The sequence below is a fragment of the Pristiophorus japonicus genome, chromosome 16 (assembly GCF_044704955.1).
Source record: "Pristiophorus japonicus isolate sPriJap1 chromosome 16, sPriJap1.hap1, whole genome shotgun sequence".
Lineage (NCBI taxonomy): Eukaryota > Metazoa > Chordata > Chondrichthyes > Pristiophoridae > Pristiophorus > Pristiophorus japonicus.
This window is the reverse complement of record NC_091992.1, coordinates 14,927,351-14,949,038: the sequence shown is the minus strand read 5'-3', so window position 1 is coordinate 14,949,038 and position 21,688 is coordinate 14,927,351. Positions and strand designations below refer to the sequence as shown.

General features: G+C 42.6%; 1 protein-coding gene across 4 annotated transcripts in view; it reads left to right on the top strand.

Annotated features, from left to right (window-relative positions):
- mettl16 (methyltransferase 16, N6-methyladenosine) overlaps positions 1-21,688 on the top strand; it is a 142,014-nt gene that overhangs the window by 10,685 nt on the left and 109,641 nt on the right. For all 4 annotated transcript variants that reach the window (XM_070857023.1, XM_070857021.1, XM_070857024.1 and 1 more), the window contains one exon: positions 5,164-5,292. In XM_070857023.1, the coding sequence (XP_070713124.1) occupies positions 5,165-5,292 (128 nt within the window). In that variant the 5' untranslated portion in view covers position 5,164. The remainder of the gene's footprint in view (positions 1-5,163; positions 5,293-21,688) is intronic.

The window sequence follows — 21,688 nt, the reverse complement described above, 5'->3', positions numbered from 1 at the left end:
TCCTGCGAGAGTCAGGAATTGGAGATGTCTACCCCTGGTGCCTGTATTACTGTTACAGTAGCGTAGCAAGCAAAATGTGCACGCATGTGTGTAACAAATTTTGCCATAGGAAGAGTGACATTTTGGAGTAGCGAATCATGGAGTGATGCAGCAAGACTTTAGACAGCTGATCTTGCTTGTGTTGAGTTTGTGATCTCAGCTACCATTGGGAAACGAGATGGATCACAATTGTCTTTTCTGAGACTCTAAATTCCTATGTTCCAGAAGTTCTCATCCACCTAACAGCTGGTTTCAGAATAACATTAGGGAGGGCATCGAGGCAGATTGCTTGGCCTCAAGTTGGCCAATAGACAGAAATTATCAGTTAAGTAGGTTTGTTAATACATTGGTGATGCAGCATATTGTGTTAAGTTTATTTTTTTAAATTGCTCCTCCTCTGAAGTCATTGATTCCTTGGTGGAGTCACATTCCACAACGACTATACAACTTCTAGTAATTTTCCCAAGTAGCCATTATTCACTGGTGATCCTTGGCAGAGTTTGTCAGTCAATTAATTAACTGGCTCCTCTCCATCCTATGCCCACATGCTTTCAGCATGGACCTATAGAAAGTAGAAACTGGGTGATTTTTTTTTTTCCCCCCTCAAACCGCCCCCCCCCCCCAGCCGCCTTCCTTACCAAGGTCACTGGGACTGGCCGTGCCTTCAGCTGCCAAGGCCCGAAGCTCTGGAATTCCCTCCCTAAACCTCTCCACCTCCCTTTCCTTCTTTAAGATGCTCTTTAAAACCTACCTCTTTGACCAAGTCTATCCCAATATCTCCTTCTGTTGCTCGGTGTCAAATTTTGACTGATAACGCTCCTGTGAAGCGCTTGGGCCATTAAAGGCGTTGTATAAATGCAGGTTGTTATAGCACCTTTTACCACCTCCAACCCCAACCCTTTTGTAAGAATGAACTCGCCACAGTGACTGAGGATTGAATGAGGGCTCCTTCTCATCTGCTTGGTTCAGCTATCATATAAACCTTCTAAACCAACAGGGAACAAATCATAATTTGTTTTATTTGCAGTTCTATGTTTTCATTTTTATTGTGCATTACATTTAAAAAAAATATATATATTAATTTGTGTAATCATGACAGACTCTGATTTCAGTAAATCAGCTTACATTTTTTGGCTAGATCCAATTGAAGTAGAAGAACAGCCAACAACACAACTAGATTTTCTAGTGTCAAACTTGGATTGTGTCTGAAGCCAAGGTTTTTGGGCTGTGTGACATTAGATTAAAGTACTTACTGGAGGTTACAGGTCTGTTACTGATGGTGGTGTTGGGAACAATTTGAGGGGATGAAACAAGAATATCACTGGCCAACTCCACTTGCACCCTGTTTTTTTCAGTCTTTTTTTAACTGCAGGTAGGAGAACTGTGATGCAGATAATTGTACAACAGTAAAAAAATATAGTTGTAAACTGCACTTGATTGTATGTGGTGTAACTGTGAAACTTTAAGTTGTACAGTGAGAGCCTTATCCTCTTGTTGATGGCAGGGTAGTATTGTGTGGTGTTTTGCTGTTGCAATAGAATTCTTTTCCCTCACTAAAAAAGAACCTCACACAATATTAAAACATTAGCAACATTAAAACATTGCATTGAGCTCTTTTTTGTTGCACCTTTTTGATGCCAATGTGCTAACTAAATCTTATGACAACATTAACTTACAGTGGCATGAGTTTATAAATGTCCCATAGATGACCATGCAGCTTTTGTTTTGTTAAATGAGGCTTTTGCTGAATTTGTCTGGTGGAATTAAGCATTTACCCGTCCCCATCATTTGCTTTTTAATGTAGCAATGGTATTGATAGTCGCTAGATTTCCTCTGCTGCTTTATAAACACTCTCATTACCTGGTACATTAAAACTGTGAACACACAAGCAATGTGTGCTGAATCTATTGGTGTGAATTCATTTCATTTTGCATTATAATCCAACATCTCCATCGGTAATTGGAAAACCAATGTCGATCCCTGAAGTGTAAGCTTTTTTAAAAATGTTACGTCACCCTATATTTCAAGGAATTGGTTCTAAACATGCAATATCTGGTATCTTCACAGTGTAAATAAAACTGCACAAGTTCTCAGTCTGCTGGGTAGCTTGAATATGGCAGCAAATGGGGTGGAATGCTTACCTACAAGAAAGGCTGGAGAGAGCATTGACCAACGGTACTTTATACTTTTGAGAGTAACTCCCTCTTTTTTTTTAAAGTCATCCCTCTTCCTATAATCTACAGCCTTCTACAATCCAAGCTTGTTAACTTCGCTCAGTTGATGGCATTCTCACCACTGAGCAGATTACAGGTTTGAGTCCTGTAACAGGAGTTTGAGTTCAGAATCTGATGCAGTACTGAGAGAGGTGTTATCCTTTAGATGAGACGTTAAACCATGGTCGCATCTGCCTGTTCCGGTGCTAAATACGTATGTTTAAAACCACATTGCACTATTTGAAGAAGAGAAGGCGCCGCTCTCAATTTCCCTCTTTCCCTCTCTTCTGTTCCTAATGGCATGAGACAATCCATTTTTACATCCACCATTTTTTTACATCCAGTAGCTCGTGCTCTGGGTTTTTCCATAACGAAGATCTCTTTTTGTGTGGACTGGACGTTGGACAAAGGATCGATGTGATGGGGAGGGTCAGGTGTTGCCACTCCATTCCTATCTGATGCGAGTACCCCACTGGATGCCAGCCTAGCCTTCAGGGGCTGGACCTCTGGTCTCCTGCTCGCTGGGGCTCTTTTCCCTATATACTTAATCTTTTATTTGATTTCGGGACAAGGACGACACCGACGAGGCCGCATTTATTGTCTTTTCATAATTGTCCTGAGATGATGCAGTGAGTCTTTGCTCGAACCACTGCAGTCTTTGTGATGATGGTACTCCCTCAATCGTGATAAGTAGGAAATTCCAGGCTGTTGACCCAGCGATGATGAAGGAATGGTGATATGTATCCAAGTTAGGATGGTGTATGTCTTGGAGGGAAAGTTGGAGGTGATGGTGTTCTCATGACATTGCTGCTCATCCGACTTGGTGGTTGAGATGGCAGGGCAGGAAGGTACTGTCGAAGTAAACGGGTGCATTACTACAATGCATCCTGAAGTTCATGCATACTGCAACCACAGTGCACCGATGATGGCAGGGGATAGATACTGAGTTCAGTAGCAGGAACACTGATCAACAAACTGGTCTGTCCTGGATGGGATTGAGCTTTTTGAATGTTGGGCTGCACCCATCCTGGCATGTGGTGAGTGTTGCATCAAACTCCCAACTTGAGCTTTATGGATGGTGGCGAGGCTTTGAAGGGTCAGTGAGTGAGCCACTCATCGCAGAGTACCAGCCTCTGCCCTGCTCTTGCAGCTACATTGATATGATTGGTCCAGGTCAGTTCCAGTCAGTGGTGACTCCCAAGATATTGGTGAGTGACTCAGCAACAGTGGTGACATTGAAGGTTAATGTGAGATGCCTGGGCTGTTTCAGTCATTACTTGACATTTATGTGGTGCGAATTTTACCTAAACTTTTCTATTCCTACTCTAACCAGCACAACCGAAGATTCAAGCTGGTCATTCTATTAATGTTTCTAGGATTTGCTGTACAAAAAATATTGCCCCATTAGCCTACATAACAAGTCATTTTATGTGAAATGCTTTAACGTGCTTTAGTGACACGGTCTTGTATAAATGCAAGTTTTTTTTCTTGGCATCATCTAATCGCTACTTGATTTACCTTGTCTTCCCATCCACCCTTTTCAACAATGAAAGAGATGGAGAATTTGAAAAGGAAAGCAAACCACATGTTATTTAATAGCACCAAACCTGTGATTTTGCATGTGTTCAGATACTGCAAATGTTTGGATGAAACTGGAGGGAGGGCAGGGAAGAACTGTGAATGATTTAAAATGAAAAACAGGAGTTTTGAAGAGAAAATGTTTCTTTAAGTTAAATTCTTGCGCCGTTGTGTGTGCATGACCAGCACTTGTGTCCTGGAGTAGTTGCAGTCAATCTCAAATGGATCGTTCAGAACCGAAGGCTGCAGAAAGTAGAAGCTCATATTTTCTATATTTTTTTCCTTTGTTCTTGTACTAAGATGGCTACACTTACAAGAAAATTAACAGAATCAGTTACGTTGTGCATTGTTCTAATTGTGGTTTACTGTGCTGTTCATTTATTTTAACACATAATTGTCCTGATTATCGCAAAGGCTGCCAGAAATTCATAATTTTATCTCAGCCCCATCTTCTGTTTTAGTCCAATGCCAGGACACTCACTACAAAACAGCAGCTGAAATTTGAATCGCAGCAACTTGAATGTGAAGGAAAATTGTGTAAAAAGCACCATTAGTAAGATAAATAAAGTATATCTTAAAATTCTGAGCGGCAGTAAAATGCTAATGAGAAAAGTAAGTTTGCAATCGCAGCATTGATATTTACATTGCATCTCCCCCAGGCCTTGGAGCTCTGCCTGTATCGCATAGTCACCTCCAGGGATAAGAGGTAGTTACTACAGCCCGATAGTTATGACTTGAGATATCTAGGATAATTCTTGCGATTAAAACTGTAGACTATAAAATGGTTCTATTAGCAGGTGGTAAAAAGAAAATTACCATTTTGCAGTAGTGAAAATAGAGGTCCAGCTATATAATGGAAAGCCCATTGTTTCTGCTTCAGTACTAAATGTGCTAGTCTCTTTCTAGTGGACCAGCATCTCTTTCCCGTGCTCCCAGATGTCAGTTTCTCTTATGAAGGTGGTGAGGGAAACTGAAGTAACTGAGGCAAATAACATGAATAGTTGGCTGGAGGAAAAAGTATCTGAATTTCTCCCTACTAATTAGTTTTTGGAGAAAAATCTTTAAAATGTTTCCTTTAGTTGAGTCTTTTCATTATTTTACTTGGCAACTAAAAACGTTGACATTGGTGTTTAGCTGTCATAAGTTGAGGACCATTAGGCAGAAGTGAAGATGAAAGAGAATTGTTCTTCAGTGATCCCAACAAATGATTTCAAGTTATTGATTCGTGATATATAAAAGTAGTAGTTAGTTTCATGCTGATAAATTAGCTCTTCATCCACGTAAAATGTTTGCAATTTAAAATTGTTCCTTTTTTTTCCTTTTTTTTTTATAGAATGGCCCTTAACAGATCTATGCATCCAAGGAACCGATATAAAGACAAGCCACCAGATTTTACCTATTTGGCAACTAAATATACAGAATTCCAGCATTACGTACACACAAACTTGACTGGGAAAGTGAGGTATGCTAATGAATAAGGGAAGCTGTCCCACTGGTACCAACTAGCACTTGTTTCACTGTCTGATAAAATCTGTCTGGTCCCTGCTATAAAATATTTGCTGAGAGGGTGTATCATCGAATTGTTTTAGTCCTCAGAGAGCTGATTTTGTTCTCTTGTATGTGGCTCATCATTTCTTTGTTAGCACTATTTCTTTATTTCTTTTTTAAATGTGTACTGTAAATTGTCTATGATTTTAAATAAGAGTATTATACAGAGATGTTGTTGTGATAGTGGGCACCTAATTTTTTGTTTGGACCATTTTACTGATTCCTGAAGACATGGCATATTGTTGTCTTGCAGTTTCACGTGCACCGGTATCTGTTCTAACTAGCCATTCTTCATGTGCAAACCTCCAGCAGATTGCTGGCACACTGTTTGATCATGGGTCCCATTAAGATCAGTTCAGTTCCAACACAAAGTCTATGTGGTGCCATTCCACAGGGTTTACTAGATAGTTATAAGAAGCAAGAACCCTAGCAGATTTATTCCTTCAACTAGCCTGAGTCCAGTTGTCGCATATCCAATACATCTCATTTGAGATTAGCTAACTTAGTGCACTGGGAATTTAACCTCAGATCTTCCACTGTGTACTTATTAACTAAATTCAGTTATTAAGTAATTCCTTTCAGCATTTTCTTTTTATTAAATTCTCTTTCCATTCAATTACTGTCAATTTTCCCAGCTTCTCACTGCACTGGTACAAGCACTCAGTGGTCACTCACTTAGTTTATCTAAATTAATATGCTGTCTTTTTTCTTGGGTTTGAGAGTATATTGTGCAGCTAGAGACTTTCAGTTTTTACATAAATCTCTCAGATTTCCCTAATGGGAAAAGCACCCTGTGGGGGAAAGCACCCTGTAGAAAACCCTTGGTTCAGTTCCCAATTTGTACTTAGCTGTTCTTAACAATGGGAGTTTTACAGTTGGTATGGGAGAGGGAAAATCATCCAGTATTGCTACTTCTGGTCACCAGGCAGTGACCCTGCTGAAAGTACATGTGGTAATGTCTGCTGAGGACAAGATTGAGCTTCCCTGTAATGACGTCAATGGTGGAATACCCCAGCAATACAGTATGGCTAAACTTGTGCACAGAAAATGGCCAGTGCCTAGAGGTGTTGGCCATTGAATTTTATCTCGGTATGAGTCAAATTTCAAGCCTGCTCTTATTTTTTAGCAACTTGTTAATATAGTGAAATATAGAAAATAGGTGCAGGAGTAGGCCATTCGCCCCTCGAGCCTGCACCGCCATTCAACAAGATCATGGCTGATCACTCCCTCAGCACCCCCTTCCCACTTTCTCTCCATACCCCATGATCCCCCCCCTCTTGAATATATCCAATGAACTGGCATCAACAACTCTCTGCGGCAGGGAATTCCACAGGTTAACAACTCTGAGTGAAGAAGTTTCTCCTCATCTCGGTCCTAAATGGCCTACCCCTTATCCTAAGACTATGTCCCCTGGTTCTGGACTTCCCCAACATCGGGAAAATTCTTCCCACATCTAACCTGTCCAGTCCCATCAGAATCTTATATGTTTCTATGAGATCCCATCTCATCCTTCTAAACTCCAGTATATAAAGGCCCAGTTGATCCAGTCTCTCATATGTCAGTCCAGCCATCCCTGGAATCAGCCTGGTGAACCTTCGCTGCACTCCCTCAATAGCAAGAACGTCCTTCCTCAGACTAGGAGACCAAAACTGAAAACACTATTCCAGGGGAGGCCTCACTAAGGCCCTGTACAGCTGCATTAAGACCTCCCTGCTTCTATATTCAAATCCCCTAGCTATGACGGCCAACATACTATTTGCCTTCTTTACCGCCTGCTGTACCTGCGTTCCCACTTTCAGTGACTGATGAACCATGACACCCAGGTCTCGTTGCACCTCCCCTTTTCCTAATCTGCCGCCGTAATAGATTTAACCTGAATAATAGATTTAACCTGTTAACGGCTATTTATTGAAGAGGATATGTAGTTGACTCTTAATCATCCCAGCTCCAGGGACATCATTGCAAGAATTCCTCAGGGCAGTATTTTTGATCCAACCATCTTCAGCCGCTTCATCAATGACATTCCCTCCATCATAAGGTCAGAAGTGGGGATGTTCGCTGATGATTGCAGTGTTCAGTTCCATTCGCAACTCCTCAGAAAATGAAGCAGTACATGACCGCGTGCAGCAAGGACAACATTCAGGCTTGGGCCGATAAGTGGCGAGTAACATTCCGTCACACAAGTGCCAGGCAATAACCATCTCCCAACAAGGGAGAGTCTAACCACCTCCCCTTGATATTCAACGGCATTACAATCGGCAAATCCCCCGCTATCAACATCTGGGGATGGCGGGGGGGTGGTCACCATTGACCTGAAACTTAACTGGACCAGCCATATAAATACTGTGGCAACAAGAGCAGGTCAGAGGCTGGGTATTCTGTGGCGAGTGTCTCACCTCCTGACTCCCCAAAGCCTTTCCACCATCGACAAGGCACAAGTCAGGACTTGCCTGGATGCGTGCAGCTCCAACAACACTCAAGAAGCTCGACACCATTCAGGACAAAGCCACCCCATTGATTGGCACCCCATCTACTCCCTCCACCACCAGCGCACCATGGCTGTAGCGTGTACCATCTACAAGATGCACTGCAGCAACTCGCCAAGGCTTCTTCGGCAGCACCTCCCAAACCCGCAACCTTTACCACCTAGGTGGACAAAGACAAGGGCAGCAAGCGCATGGGAACACCATCACCTGCAAGTTCCACACCGTCCTGATGTGGAAATATATCGTCATTCCTTCATCATCGCTGGTTCAAGATCCTGGAATACCCTCCCTAACAGCACTGTGGGAATACCTTCACCACATGGACTGCAGCGGTTCAAGGCGGTGGCTCACCGCCACCTTCTCGAGGGCAATTCGGGATGGACAATAAATGCTGGCTTTGCCAGCGACACCCATATCCCAGAACAAATAATAAAAAAGAAATTCCCTCTGAAGTGATCTAGCTAGCCACTAAGTTGTTAAAAAATTTTCTACAAAATAGGGTAAGGGAAATACTGGTCAGAGCTATCGGCAACAACCCATATCACGGGCAGTCTCTTCCCAGTTGACCCTGTAAAGACCTCCTCTTTAACATCTGGGTATTGGCGCCCAATTTGGGAGACTAAAAGCCTGATATCGTCCAACTCCTAGTCATATCCAGCAGCCAACATCCTCGACTCTTCCCTCACCATCCCTGAGTATGTGCTGTGGCCCCGCCCAGCGGGATAGAGATCACATGGATGAACTTCAGCAATTGTACATCCCTGAATGGAGTAAAAATAAAACGGGGAAGGTGGCTCAACCGTGGCTAACAGGGGAAATTAAGGATAGTGTTAAATCCAAGGAGGAGGCATATAAATTGGCCAGAAAAAGTAGCAAACCTGAGGACTGGGAGAAATTTAGAATTCAGCAGAAGAGGACAAAGGGTTTAATTAAGAGGGGGAAAATAGAGTATGAGAGGAAGCTTGCAGGGAACATAAAAACTGACTGCAAAAGCTTTTATAGATATGTGAAGAGAAAAAGATTAGTGAAGACAAACGTAGGTCTCTTGCAGTCGGATTCAGGTGAAGTTATAATGGGGAACAAAAAAATGGCAGACCAATTGAGCAAATACTTAGGTTCTGTCTTAATAAAGGAAGACACAAATAACCTTCCGGAAGTACTAGGGGACTGAGGATCTAGTGAGAAGGAGGAACTGAAGGATATCCTTTATTAGTCAGAAAATTGTGTTAGGGAAATTGATGGGATTGAAGGCCGACAAATCCCCGGGGCCTGATAGTCTGCATCCCAGAGTACTTAAGGAAGTGGCCCTAGAAATAGTGGATGCATTGGTGATCATTTTCCAACAGTCTATCGACTCTGGATCAGTTCCTATGGACTGGAGGATAGCTAATATAACACCACTTTAAGGGAGGGAGAGAGAAAGTGGGTAATTATTGACTGGTTAGCCAGACACCAGTGGTGGGGAAAATGTTGGAATCAATTATTAAGGATGAAATAGCAGCGCATTTGGAAAGCAGTGACAGGATCGGTCCAAGTCAGCATTGATTTATGAAGGGGAAATCATGCTTGACAAATCTTCTGGAATTATTTGAGGATGTAACTGGCAGAGTGGACAAGAGAGAACCAGTGGATGTGGTGTATTTGGACTTTCAAAATGCTTTTGACAAGGTCCCATACAAGAGATTGGTGTGCAAAATCAAAGCACATGGTATTGGGGGTAATGTGCTGACTTGGATAGAGAACTAGTTGGCAGATAGGAAGCAGAGAGTCGGGATAAACTGGTCCTTTTCAGAATGGCAGGCAGTGACTAGTGGAGTGCCGCAGGGCTCAGTGATGGGACTCCAGCTCTTTACTCTTTACAATATACATCAATGATTTGGATGAAGGAATTGAGTGTAATATCTCCAAGTTTGCAAATGACACTAAACTGGGTGACGGTGCGAGCTGTAAGGGGGACGTAAGAGGTTGCAGGGTGACTTGGACAGGTTAGGTGAGTGGGCAAATGCAGGGCAGATGCAGTATAATGTGGATAAATGTGAGGTTATCCACTTTTGGTTTCAAAAACACGAAGACAGAATATTTTCTGAATGGTGGCAGATTAGGAAAAGGGGAGGTGCAACGAGACCTGGGTGTCATGGTTCATCAGTCATACAGGTACAGCAGGCAGTGAAGAAGGCAAATGGTATGTTGTCCTTCATAGATAGGGGGATTTGAGTTTAGGAGCAGTTGTACAGGGGCTTGGTGAGGCCTCACCTGGAATATTGTGTTCAGTTTTGGTCTCCTAATCTGAGGAAGGACGTTCTTGCTATTGAGGGAGTGCAGCGAAGGTTCACCAGACTGATTTCCGGTATGGCTGGACTGACATATGAGGAGAGACTGGATCAACTGGGCCTTTATGCATTGGAGTTCAGAAGGATGAGATGGGATCTCCTCGAAACATACAAGATTCTGACGAGACTGGACAGGTTAGATGCGGGTAGATTGTTCCCAATGTTGGGGAAGTCTCGAACCAGGGGACACAGTTTTAGAATAAGGGGTAGGCCATTTAGTACTGAGATGAGGAGAAACTTCTTCACTCAGAGAGTTGTTAACCTGTGGAATTCCCTGCCGCAGAGAGTTGTTGATGCCAGTTCATTTGATATATTCAAGGGGGAGTTAGATATAGTCCTTACGGCTAAGGGGATCAAGGAGTATGGAGAGAAAGCAGGAAAGGGGTACTGAAGGAATGATCAGCCATGATCTGATTGACTGGTGGTGCAGGCTCGAAGAGCTGAATGGCCGACTCCTGCACCTATTTTCTATGTTTCCATAGATCCACCAGAGGTAACGGTACAGTGGTGCAGAGTTGATGGGCTGGCCCCTGGAGGCCACAACATTGACTCTGGAATCTATACAGTTTCTGGGCTTCAGATCAAACAAGGTTTCTCTCAGCTGACTAATTCATACTTCTCCTGGACTATGGAAGAACCACTGAGGGAAGCATGGGCACAGAACGGGTGGGAGATTTCAATATCTACCATTATTGACTGAGCTGGCTGAGTTTTAAAGGACAGAGGGCTGAATTTTGCTAAGCACTGAGTGCCATTTTTTCGGCGTCCAGCGATTTTTCTGACGCATATGTTTAGTTTAGAGTTTCCCCAATTATAGGGCACCGGTGTCGACTACCAGCGCCAGAATGTTTGGCATCATAACTTCTGGCACTGGTGTCTGTTGAAAAGTACAATACACGCCATTTCAGGACATAAGGCCAAGTTTCCTGATTAGCGATATTTTTTAAAATCGGCGCACCACACGATAAACACTTGCCTGCAGTTAAAGAAGGCCGCGCTGGCCCGTTCCTATCCCCGGCCGAATGGACTCCCTACCTATTTTAGAGAAACTTTATGGAACCTTACCTAACTTCAAAAATAAAATAAAGAAAATTTACCATTGCTGCTACTCCTTCGATGATACAACTATAAGCATTCAAATAATAAATAATTCTTCATGACCTTTTCCTTCGACATCCTAAGTGGCCCAAAATTTTCTTGGGTGTCCCTGAAGTCCTGGTAATCCTTAAAAATCAAAACTGCAGGCACAGTCATCCGATAAATAATCTTCTTCAACCGAAAAACATCGAGGGCAGCCTTCTCGCAATCCTCCATGCAGTCGACTCGACCCGCTGCTATCCCCGGCCAAATGTCCTCCACGCACGCGGCCCGCTGCTATCCCCTGTCGAATGTCCTCCATGCACGTGGCCCGCTGCTATCCCTTGCTGAAGGTCCTCTACACTAGACAGCGCAAGACACTCCAGGCACATAGGAAACTGTCAGTGATTTTTTTATAAAGACTGGACATTAAATTTTATTTTTTAAATAATCCCCCTAACATTTTTAATGTTATAAGACTGTTGGAATGCTTAGGTAAACGATAATGAACAAGATATTTTAAGGGATATTAAATTAGCATAAAAATGTCTTTTATACAATGGACTAGGGTCTTATTTTTGTCAAACATGTCAAATGGCCTCATTGTGACCTATACGTTTAAATGAAATGGGCATGATCCTGCACTAAGGTGTTCATGGATCTAGAGTGGGTCAGGGTCACTGATACATGCAATGCAGGACCATTGAGCATGTATCAGTGACCCAGAACAAGTCGGGATCCATGAACGCTGTTGTACTGGAACCAACCCCTGTATCATTTAAACTTATCGGTTACAAGGAATGAGGCCATTTGACATTTTGAGTCCATTCCTTTATCCAAAAATATTTTGTAGTGCTGCATTTAAAAAATGAAGTGCAGGAGTCAGGTTTAAAGTCCAAAATAAATAGGTTTATTAAACATTTGTATAAAACAGTTGTACTTAGCTTAACATGACTTATCTTTAAACTTTCATAACTTTAATGCATTACGTGATAAACTTTCAAAAGAACAATAAAACAAACAAACCAACAAACAAACAAGCCTTCTATCCTCCTCCTTAGCGTTGTGCGCCGCTATCCCTGCGGTGCCTGTTAGTGCAGACTTGTGCTTCCTTGCCCCCATTAACCCGAGGTTTAATCTGTATTTTTTCCGCCGCGGCATTTCTTGCTGTTGGGTCACAACAGGGATAGCGCCAATTTGTGTCATTGTTCCTCGTCGTAATCATCCCCAGATTTTGCTGCGGAGTAATAAATATTCCTCGCATCAATGACATCCTGGGTGAGCCCCCGCTATTGCTGTTACGACCTCTGTCATCTGTCCCGAAAGTTTTTCCACTTGTAATGACAGTCCTGCAATTTCTCCCTTCACCTCACCCATTCTTCCAGCCAGTGTTGCTACTTCATCTCTTAGTCCTCCTAACTCTACCCTCACCCCACCGAAGGCTTCCAGGAGCAATTGCAATTGTTGAATGTTCTCCCCGCTCATCCCCACAAGATGTCCTATGTTCTCTCAATCCTTTGTTTCAGCTTCATGTCTCTTTTGAACCCTCCTTTGAAGTCTCACAAGTGTGGCTTGCTGCGACACACTGGGACCCACAACCTCAGGCAGCACACCTAGAAATGTCACGTCAGTTGATTCACTCATGAAAGTACTTGGAATCCTCGAGGGGTTCAGCATCTCCAAATTCAGGGTAACCATCTCGTCGTCGCCATCTTCTTGTTGCCCATCATTCTCCTGATTTGGAACATCTGGAGTGGCGGTTTCCTCAACATGCTCTTCAACTTCAGGTGCACCCTCTGTCTCCTGATGCGCAACATCTGAGAAACAAAAGATAGATGCTTGGTTAGCAGCATTGAGGAAGGAGCAGCGCAGGCAGCACACGCAGTACGTAACATTTAGCCAACCTAGAGTGTGCCATTTGCAGGGCTTGCCCTCAATTGGAAAACTGGGACCAGCTTCCACATTGATTGGTCTTCTCCTGTAACATTTAATCATATACGCTATCCTCTGCTCCATGGCTGTTAGCTGCAGCCTACTTGGCGAACCCCCTCCAGTTTGTGACCGTTCTCGGTTGATCTGTGACACCATCTTCTGCAAAGATGAAAATGGAACCTTTTAAGAGAGGGTCCTTGTGAACACGCAAGCATGCACACGCATACCACATTTACAGATGTTATTGCAGCGCATAAATATAAATATATTTACAAACCTAAATCGATCTAAATATAAATTATTACTTACAGTCACTGCTTGTCCAAGTTCCTGCCACTTTTTCAGCTGTGCACCGGTTCTCGGGGTGATGGGCATTCTATTCAATTCGACTGCGACCGGGTCCCAAACTTTTGCGAGCACAGAGGGTTTGTTTCTTTTTATCGAAGCTCCCCTTGTTTTCAAGTACTTCGCATCTGCTCTCAATTAAGTCTACCAGGGGCTCAATTTCTTCCGCGAGAAATCTCTTGGTCCTTATAGCTTCCCCTTCTCCCTCTCTGCCCCTTTCGCCTTCTCTGCGCCCTTCAATTCCAGCCATCTCGTTAATGGAGATGTATTTTCTACCTGTAAATCCACCTCTGCCACCAATGGATTCTCAATGGTGATCCACACAATCCCCATACATGCTGATTTTTAACATGTTTTACTGCGCATGTGCAGTTCTTTTTTGTGTGCGCGTGCGCAGTGCTTCACTGCCCTTGCGCAATGAGTTGGTTGGTTTTATGCGTTTTAGACGCACACTCTAATCGCCACCCTCCGAGATCGAATTGGGTATTGCTGGCGCTACAGGATGCGTTGGTTTGCAGAAAACGTGAGTTTTTTTCAGTGCTGGAGGACCACAACGAAACGTACATACAGGTCAGCGTACGCCATTATTTTTTTCTTAGGGAAAATTGGGGCCATAGCTTCCAGACTGGGTCTGCATCAGGTGATATAATGGAATATATTATAAAATAAAACTGAAGTCATGAAGAAAAAAGCATCAAACATCAAAATTTGAAGCTGGACTTATCTTGGTTCTGCCACACTTCCCTCTCTTGTAACTTCTAACATGCCATCTTAACTGGCCGTCCCTATCCTCAGCATGTTGAAATAGACACTCATTGCAATACTACTCCAATGCATACTTTTCCAGGACCTCAAATTCTTTATCTCCTTTAATCTTTCTTTAGAATCTCCAAGTTTTTAAAACCCAAGTGTGGTGCCACTCTAATCACTGCTTCTGAATTTACCTCATCCCTTTTCAGTATATTAAAAAAAAATGACACAGGACCATGAAGCAGTTGATTATAAACCTTTGCTAAACAGGAGTTTAATCCTATCTATCATCAAAAGAAAATATCTTCCGTTGAGTGAATTTACTTTTTAAAAATTATACAATATTTCTGAGAGCAAAAAGAATTAAACTGGTACCAGTGATGCAGTCAATATTAGTCAGTCTGTATCATAAATATACAGCTGGTTTATGAATGGCATATGCTGTCCATATGGGAACATAATTTAGAGTTTGGATATTGTTGAAGGGACTGAAGACAGTTCCATTTGTACATTTGTGCAATATTGTAAAATAAGGTCTATCAGTACTTTTGGCTACGCAAACTGTCCAGATGCCAGTGTCTGATTTCACAAATTCGTGTTTATCTCATTTGTTTCCGCATAAAATTGTCGGAATGCCACAATTTCTGACACCATGTGAAATTAAGTCAGATTGGATTTTATTCTGTTTAAAAAGCTTTTCCTAGTTCTCGTAATCTGTTTTCCTTACTCATATAGATTGGTATGTTTTTCTAATTTGTGACAACATACCATTTGAAGATTGCAGTAGTTTTTATTTCATAAAATTCAAATTGTATTATATTAGAGCCTGCAAATGTGTTCCAAGAATACTGTGAATTAATGGATATTGCATGGTTAAAAGACACTTCGGTATTCAAGCGAATTGACACGAAATCTATTCCAGTATGTCTGCCTGTGCCATTTTCTATCTGGCTTTACAAGCTGCATTATAACAAACAGGTGACTCACCTGTTATTTTTTTTTCCCTCTCTGTTCTTGTGGGCAGTCTCATTAAGGAAACTGAGCTGGACAATCTCAAATCGATATGTGGCTTAACATTTTGTTTTCCGTTTTGGAACCTCTCAACTTCGACCATAGGTAAACCCAAAAGCACCAACCACTGCCACTTACACCTATCATGCTCAGAAGTGTCCCTATTTTTGCCAACATCCACTGGCTCCCAGCTTAATGCATCCACTTCAAAATTTCTGCCTAGAGTATCAGTAATTTATAAAAAGCCTTCATTACTGCTCTCCTGCTCACACCCTCGACACATCTTTTGTTTACTGAACATTTTCCCTACTCTCCGTTTTGCCATTTTTTTCCCCCACACTCAATAATTCACTTTCCAAACCCCACCATCTTCTTTGATCCTCCAACTTCAAACGCCTCCTTAAAACCTACCATTTTGATTGTGCCTTTAGCTGACTTCCCAAATTTCCCTCATTCTCTTGTTTGGATCTTCCCCCAAACTGTTAAGTGTATTGTGAAATTTGCTCAGTTAAAGATGCTGTATAAATGTCTGTTTTTACTTTCTGTTTCTTCTTCCTCCCCGCCCCCCCACTCTCTCCTGAGGTAGGGGTGGAGATGGGCAATGTTAGAGGTAGAAATGTGCAATCTTTGTGATGGAGGGGATATGGGGTAGGAAACGCAATTTGGGATCAAATAGGTCTCCGATGACTGGATGTCTGATAAGCAGTCCGACAACTCTGAGCTGGTGGAGGGGTCGAAAGAGTTGGAGCTGGGTGTCATCACCATATGTATGGAAGCTAACCCCATCTTTAGATGCTGTCACCAAGGGTCAGCATGTAAATGAGGAAGAGGAGGGGCCAAAGATAGATCCATGAGATCTCGAGAGCTAACAATGTGAGCACAAGAAAGAAGCCATTTCTGGAGATTCTCAAGCTATAGTTGGACAGGTGAAAGCGGACCCAAGCGAGGGCAGTCTGACTGAGCTGGGCAGTGAAGGAGAGGTGTTGGAGAAGGGCGGTGTGGTCAACTGCTTCAAACTCTGCAGAGAGGTTGAGAAGGAAGAGGAATAGTGCACCATGGTTCTGTCACAAGGATGTAATTTGTGACTTTGAATAGGGCTATTTCAATGCAGTGGCAGGGGTGGAAACTGCCCCGTCTGCCTGTTTGGTGGCTCAGGTGGGTGTTAAAGATCGTGTGGCATTTTTTTTACTGAAGACCAGAGATTGCTTCTGACCAGCATCACCAAAAATAGATCAATCAGACATTCATCTCCATACTGTTTGTGGGACCATGTGTGCAAACAATTGCTGGGTTTGTCTATATTGCAAAACTCACTGCACTTCTAACTAACTCAATTTACGAGGAGTACTTTGAGACACGATGAGATGCTCGACAAATAGAATTTATTTCTTGCTGTTCTTTGTTATAGTAACTTTAGCAACTTTGACAAGCTTATATTTGGTTTCAGTATCCAGGTCATTGGTATAGATTAGAAACAGCAAGGTCCAAGTACTGATCTCTGGGTTTCCATTCAACAGTCTTCTCCCTCACCCACCTCCAGTCCAACATTACTCTCTACGTTTTCGCTGTCACTTTCTTTATTTTTCTGGTCTTGTGTTCTACTCTGGAATTTGTATGGCTATTAGTTTCGGAGCACTTTAAATGAAACTTAGTCAAAACCAATTGAAAATCCAAATAAGCTACTTTATTTGTCATGTTCTCAAAGAACAGTGTGTTGGGTTGAGATGCCAGGGACATGGTTGAGCCTGGACAGTGACAGTTGTCTCTTCAACCAGTGGGGAGACATCTGAGCCAAGACCGATCTGTCGTCATTTTGTTTTTTCTCTCCATCCCTAGCCAAGAGGCACTGATAATTATCAAGACTCACTGTTTGGCATCGAGTTATGATGGCTTCTCATCCTATTGGTTTTAAACATTGGTAATAAACACTTCGTTGACTGTGCCTGGTATTTATGACAAATGCCTTAAATACTTCTCATTAGATAGTAATTTTAAGTTACGTCAGATTTACCTGGAGTCCATGCCCAGAGCCAAGAAGGACGCAGTAAATTGAGGCTATCCTCCTTGATTGGCCCAGGGATGCATCATCTGCCATTGGCACTGATTGGTGTCAATGTCAGCACATGCAGACCAGGCTACTTCATCTCCAACCTGTATGCTGCACTGTCCAGGTGGGTGTCCCTCAGTGCTAACTGGTGTTGGCTGCTGTTTGCGCCACCTCGAATCCTAGCCTTCACCATGGGTCAGTCCTATTGGCTCACCTGAATTGGTTGTGTGGGATTGTTCCCTAATCCCATCATTTGTCAAATAGTTACAAATGTTACAAAATCAATAGACAAAATGAAGCAAACCCACCCTGTAAAATAATCATTCTTGAAATTATTTTGATACATTTCCCGCCCCCCACGGGAATACTGAATGTAATTCATGCGTCATCTGAAAGAGAAAGACGTTCATGTTTTTGGAGAGATCCTCTTTCAGATACTGTGCATTTCTTTACTTTTAGTTCAGACCTCAAAAACATTTCTTACTGATCGTAATTCACAATTTAACCCATAAAGCCACAGCATTTGTTTCAGTAACTATTTCGGTTCACATTAAAGTTAAGCAACAGATTGTTCGTTCCACATTCAAGCTATTTTTCTGTAAAATTGAGAAATCCACTTTGCCCTTCGCTCACGTTAAATATAGAAATAGAAAGATGAAATACTGAAAGACGGTGTTGTTCTTTATGACTAGCAAAGATGAATTTGAACATCACTTTAAATCCATGAAAATATAGCTGACTTTCATTGAACCAAATATTTTAAGAATCAAATAGTTGTTTATCTTGCCTCAAAAAAAACAAGCCTTGTAAACAACAGCCTTTTCCCCTCATGATATGGAAAACAACCTTGAGCTCCTGAGGGGAACATAAGTGTTTCAAAATAAGATATAAACATGCAAACAAAAGGACCATAGTTCTGAAAGCAGAATGATCTGCTTGATCGGTGGTGGGGGGATGGGGAAAAGAACCTCATCTTGATCCCGTCCTCGCTAACATCCACACACATACTCAATTTTTAGTGTGGGTCATTGGATAGATATCAGGCACAAGAGCCCTGGCTGATTTTCCCCTGCCTTACCCAGCAACTTCCAATGCCTGATATTTGGTAAGTTCATGGGCTCAATTTTCCCCAGTATTTGCGGCGTTTTTTTTTTGGAGAAGGCTGCTTTTTCTGGCCTAACTTAAAAGTCCCCAGTTTCCCCTATCAATTTGCACCAGCGTAACACAGTTAGTTACGAATTTTTTAAGTCATTTTTTTTTCCAGCCAAAGGGGACATACCAGCCACTTCTGGCCATTCAAGGAAGTTTGGCCAACTGAGAGTTACTACAGTTCTGATTAGGCCAGTGTATGTGGCCTATCCTGAAAAACCTTCCCAAGAGTTAAGGAAATCGGCGCAGGCAAGTAAAGCGGCGCAGCAGATGCCTGGACACACTGACAGAATTGGAAAAACACATTGCAGCAACTTGCCTCCAACCCCGCCCGAAGGCTGTCCGGTTCCATTCTCGGTCCCTGGTTCTCGCGCACAGTTCGGTCCCATTCTCGGTTCCCGGTTCTCTCTCACAGTCCAGTCCTATTCTTTGCTCCTGGTTCTCTCTCAGTTCGGTCCCATTCTCTGTCCCCAGTTCTCTCTCACAGTCCGGTCCCATTCTCGTTCCCCGGTTCTCTCTCTCAGTCCGGTCCCATTCGAGAGAGAGAGAGAGAGAGAATTTTCAATTTTAATGTGTTGGGAGGTGGCTGTATGCTTCACTTTGCAGCCTCAGCTCGCATTGTGTCCCTGGTTACCATGGCAGCCTGATCTTTTTGGCGCAGATCAAGGTTCCACCCCTAAAACTAAAGGACGGGTTAGGCCAGGCCAAAATGAAGAGATGCAACAGGGAAACTTACAACACTTTTTTTTGGTGTACTTGGACCCCAAAAAATCAGGCGTAACTCGTCAAGTACGCCAAAAAAATACTTTGGGGAAAATTGAGCCCAATGTGTCTATCTTCGAAATGAAGGAAGTTACTTAGGATTACAACCTAGTGTACTTAAGATGTAAAACATCCTGGATTGTTAACAGCGCAGGGAGCTGTTTATAGAGAGGGTCTTGTTAAAATGCAGCAGATTTTTCTCTGGTTTAAATGGGCAACTAGAAGCGCAGTCTTCAAAACAAAGTTATTGAAAAAGCACAAATTAAAAATATGCTGCTGAAAGCTTAGATTTTTAATTAAGTTGGCAATTTTAATGTAGGAGCACCTGATATTTACAGACAATATTGTGAGGTGATAATCAAGGCATTGCTGTGATGGAGAGAAGCCATAGGTGTAGGTCATCTCAAACGAAATATTCACAGAAGTGCCATTTTTGAATATGAACATACAAATTTGAAAATGATGGGCAGGAGAAGACCAGCTGATCTATCAAGCCTGCCCCACCCACACATGATGCCTGGAGCATCATGATCAGGCACTTCCTACTTCTAGCCACTCTTGCTGAACAATGTTCCCTGTGGGCTGCACGGCTGTGCAGCGCTCTAGAGGTCCCGCGCAGCTGGTGAGCCGGCTTTTAAATAGAAAAGTCACGCAGCGCGGAATTTTAAATGGCCCATGCAGCCTGTTAAAGAGGCCGCGCGGCCCACTAAAAGAAATTAGAGGGAACATTGTTGCTGAAATATGGTTACTCGAGCAGTATTTGACTTTGGTACATCATTTTTCCGAGAATGGGCCTGTGATTTGACCAGGTTTGGCAGGGGTGGGAGGCACAGGAACATGAGTAAGCCATTCAACCTCTTGAACCTGTTCTGCCATTCAATTAGATCATGGCTGATCTGTATCTCGACTCCCATTTGTTTGCCTTCGCTCCATATCCCTTACTTAACTAAAATCTATTGATCGGTCTTGAAAATTTCAGTTGACCCAACACCTACAGCGAATTCCACATTTCCACTATCCTTTGTTTGAAAAATGCTTCTTGATTTAACTCCAAAATGGCCGAGCTCAAATTTAAGATTGTAACCCCTTGTTCTCGATTCACCACTAGGCAAATAGCTTCTCTGTATCTCCACTATCGAATCCTTTTACACTTTTAAACACCTCAATTGGATCACTCATCACCTTCTAAACTCCAAGGGTAGAAGCCAAGTTTATGTCACCGGTCCTCAATTTAACCCTTTAAGCCCTAGTATTCTGGTGAATCTGCACTAAACCTCCTCCATGGCCACTATATCCTTCCTGAGGTGCAGTGCACAAAATTGAACATAACGCACCAGGTGGGGTTTGACCATGGCTCTGTACAACCAAAGCATAATTTTCTCACTTTTGTATTCAACCCCCTTGAGATAAATTCCAACATTGCATTCGTTTTTTGATTACTTTCTGTACCTGCGCTGTAGCTTTGTGATTTGTGTGCATGGACACCCAAATTCCTTTGCTCCTTCACAGTTCCTCGTTTCTCACCATAAGGAAAATATTCCAGTTTTCTTTCTTGTATCCACTTCTGCACATAGATTAAGTGAAGAGGCAAATCAATGTTCCTTTGTAACTTACAGTGCCTCCTAACTTAGTGCCATCTGCAGACTTAGGTATACATTTCTCTATTCCTTCAAGTCATTGATATATATATATATATATGGTGAAAAGCTCAGATCCCTGAGGCACACCAGTTCTCTCATCCCACAATCGGAGTGCGTTCCCTTTATCTCTAATCTGTGTCTTCTACCTTGCAACAGGGAACAGTAGCCTAGTGGTTATGTTACTGGACTAGTAATCCAGTGGTCTGGACTGATGATCCGAAGACATGAGTTCAAATACTACAGCAGCTGGGGAATTTAAATTAAGTTAATTAAATAAACCTGGAATTAAAAAGCTAGCATCAGTAATACCGGATTGTTGTAAGAACCCATCTGGTTCACTAAAGTCCTTGAAGGAAAGAAATATGCTATCCTTACCTGTTTATATATGACTCTAGACCTACAGCAATGTGGTTGACTCTTTGTGGTGCCCTCTGAAATGCCAAGCCACTCAGTTGTACCAAACTGCTATGACAAAGTATAATAAGAATAAAACCGGTCACCCACCTGGCATTGACTTGGACATCGGATTCGGACATGACTGTAAAGTCCTCCTTACTAACATCTGACAGCTTGTGCCAAAATTGGGAGAGCTGTCCCACAGACAAGTCAAGCAACAGCCTGACGTCGCTATACTCCCAGAATCATTCCAGACTGGGTGTTCTCAACATTGACTCCAAAAGTCTCATGGGCATGGCAATCTCCTGCTGATTATAACCTAACAACCTCCCTCAGCTGAGGGATCGATGTTGAATACCACTTGGAAGAAGCACTCAGGGCACAG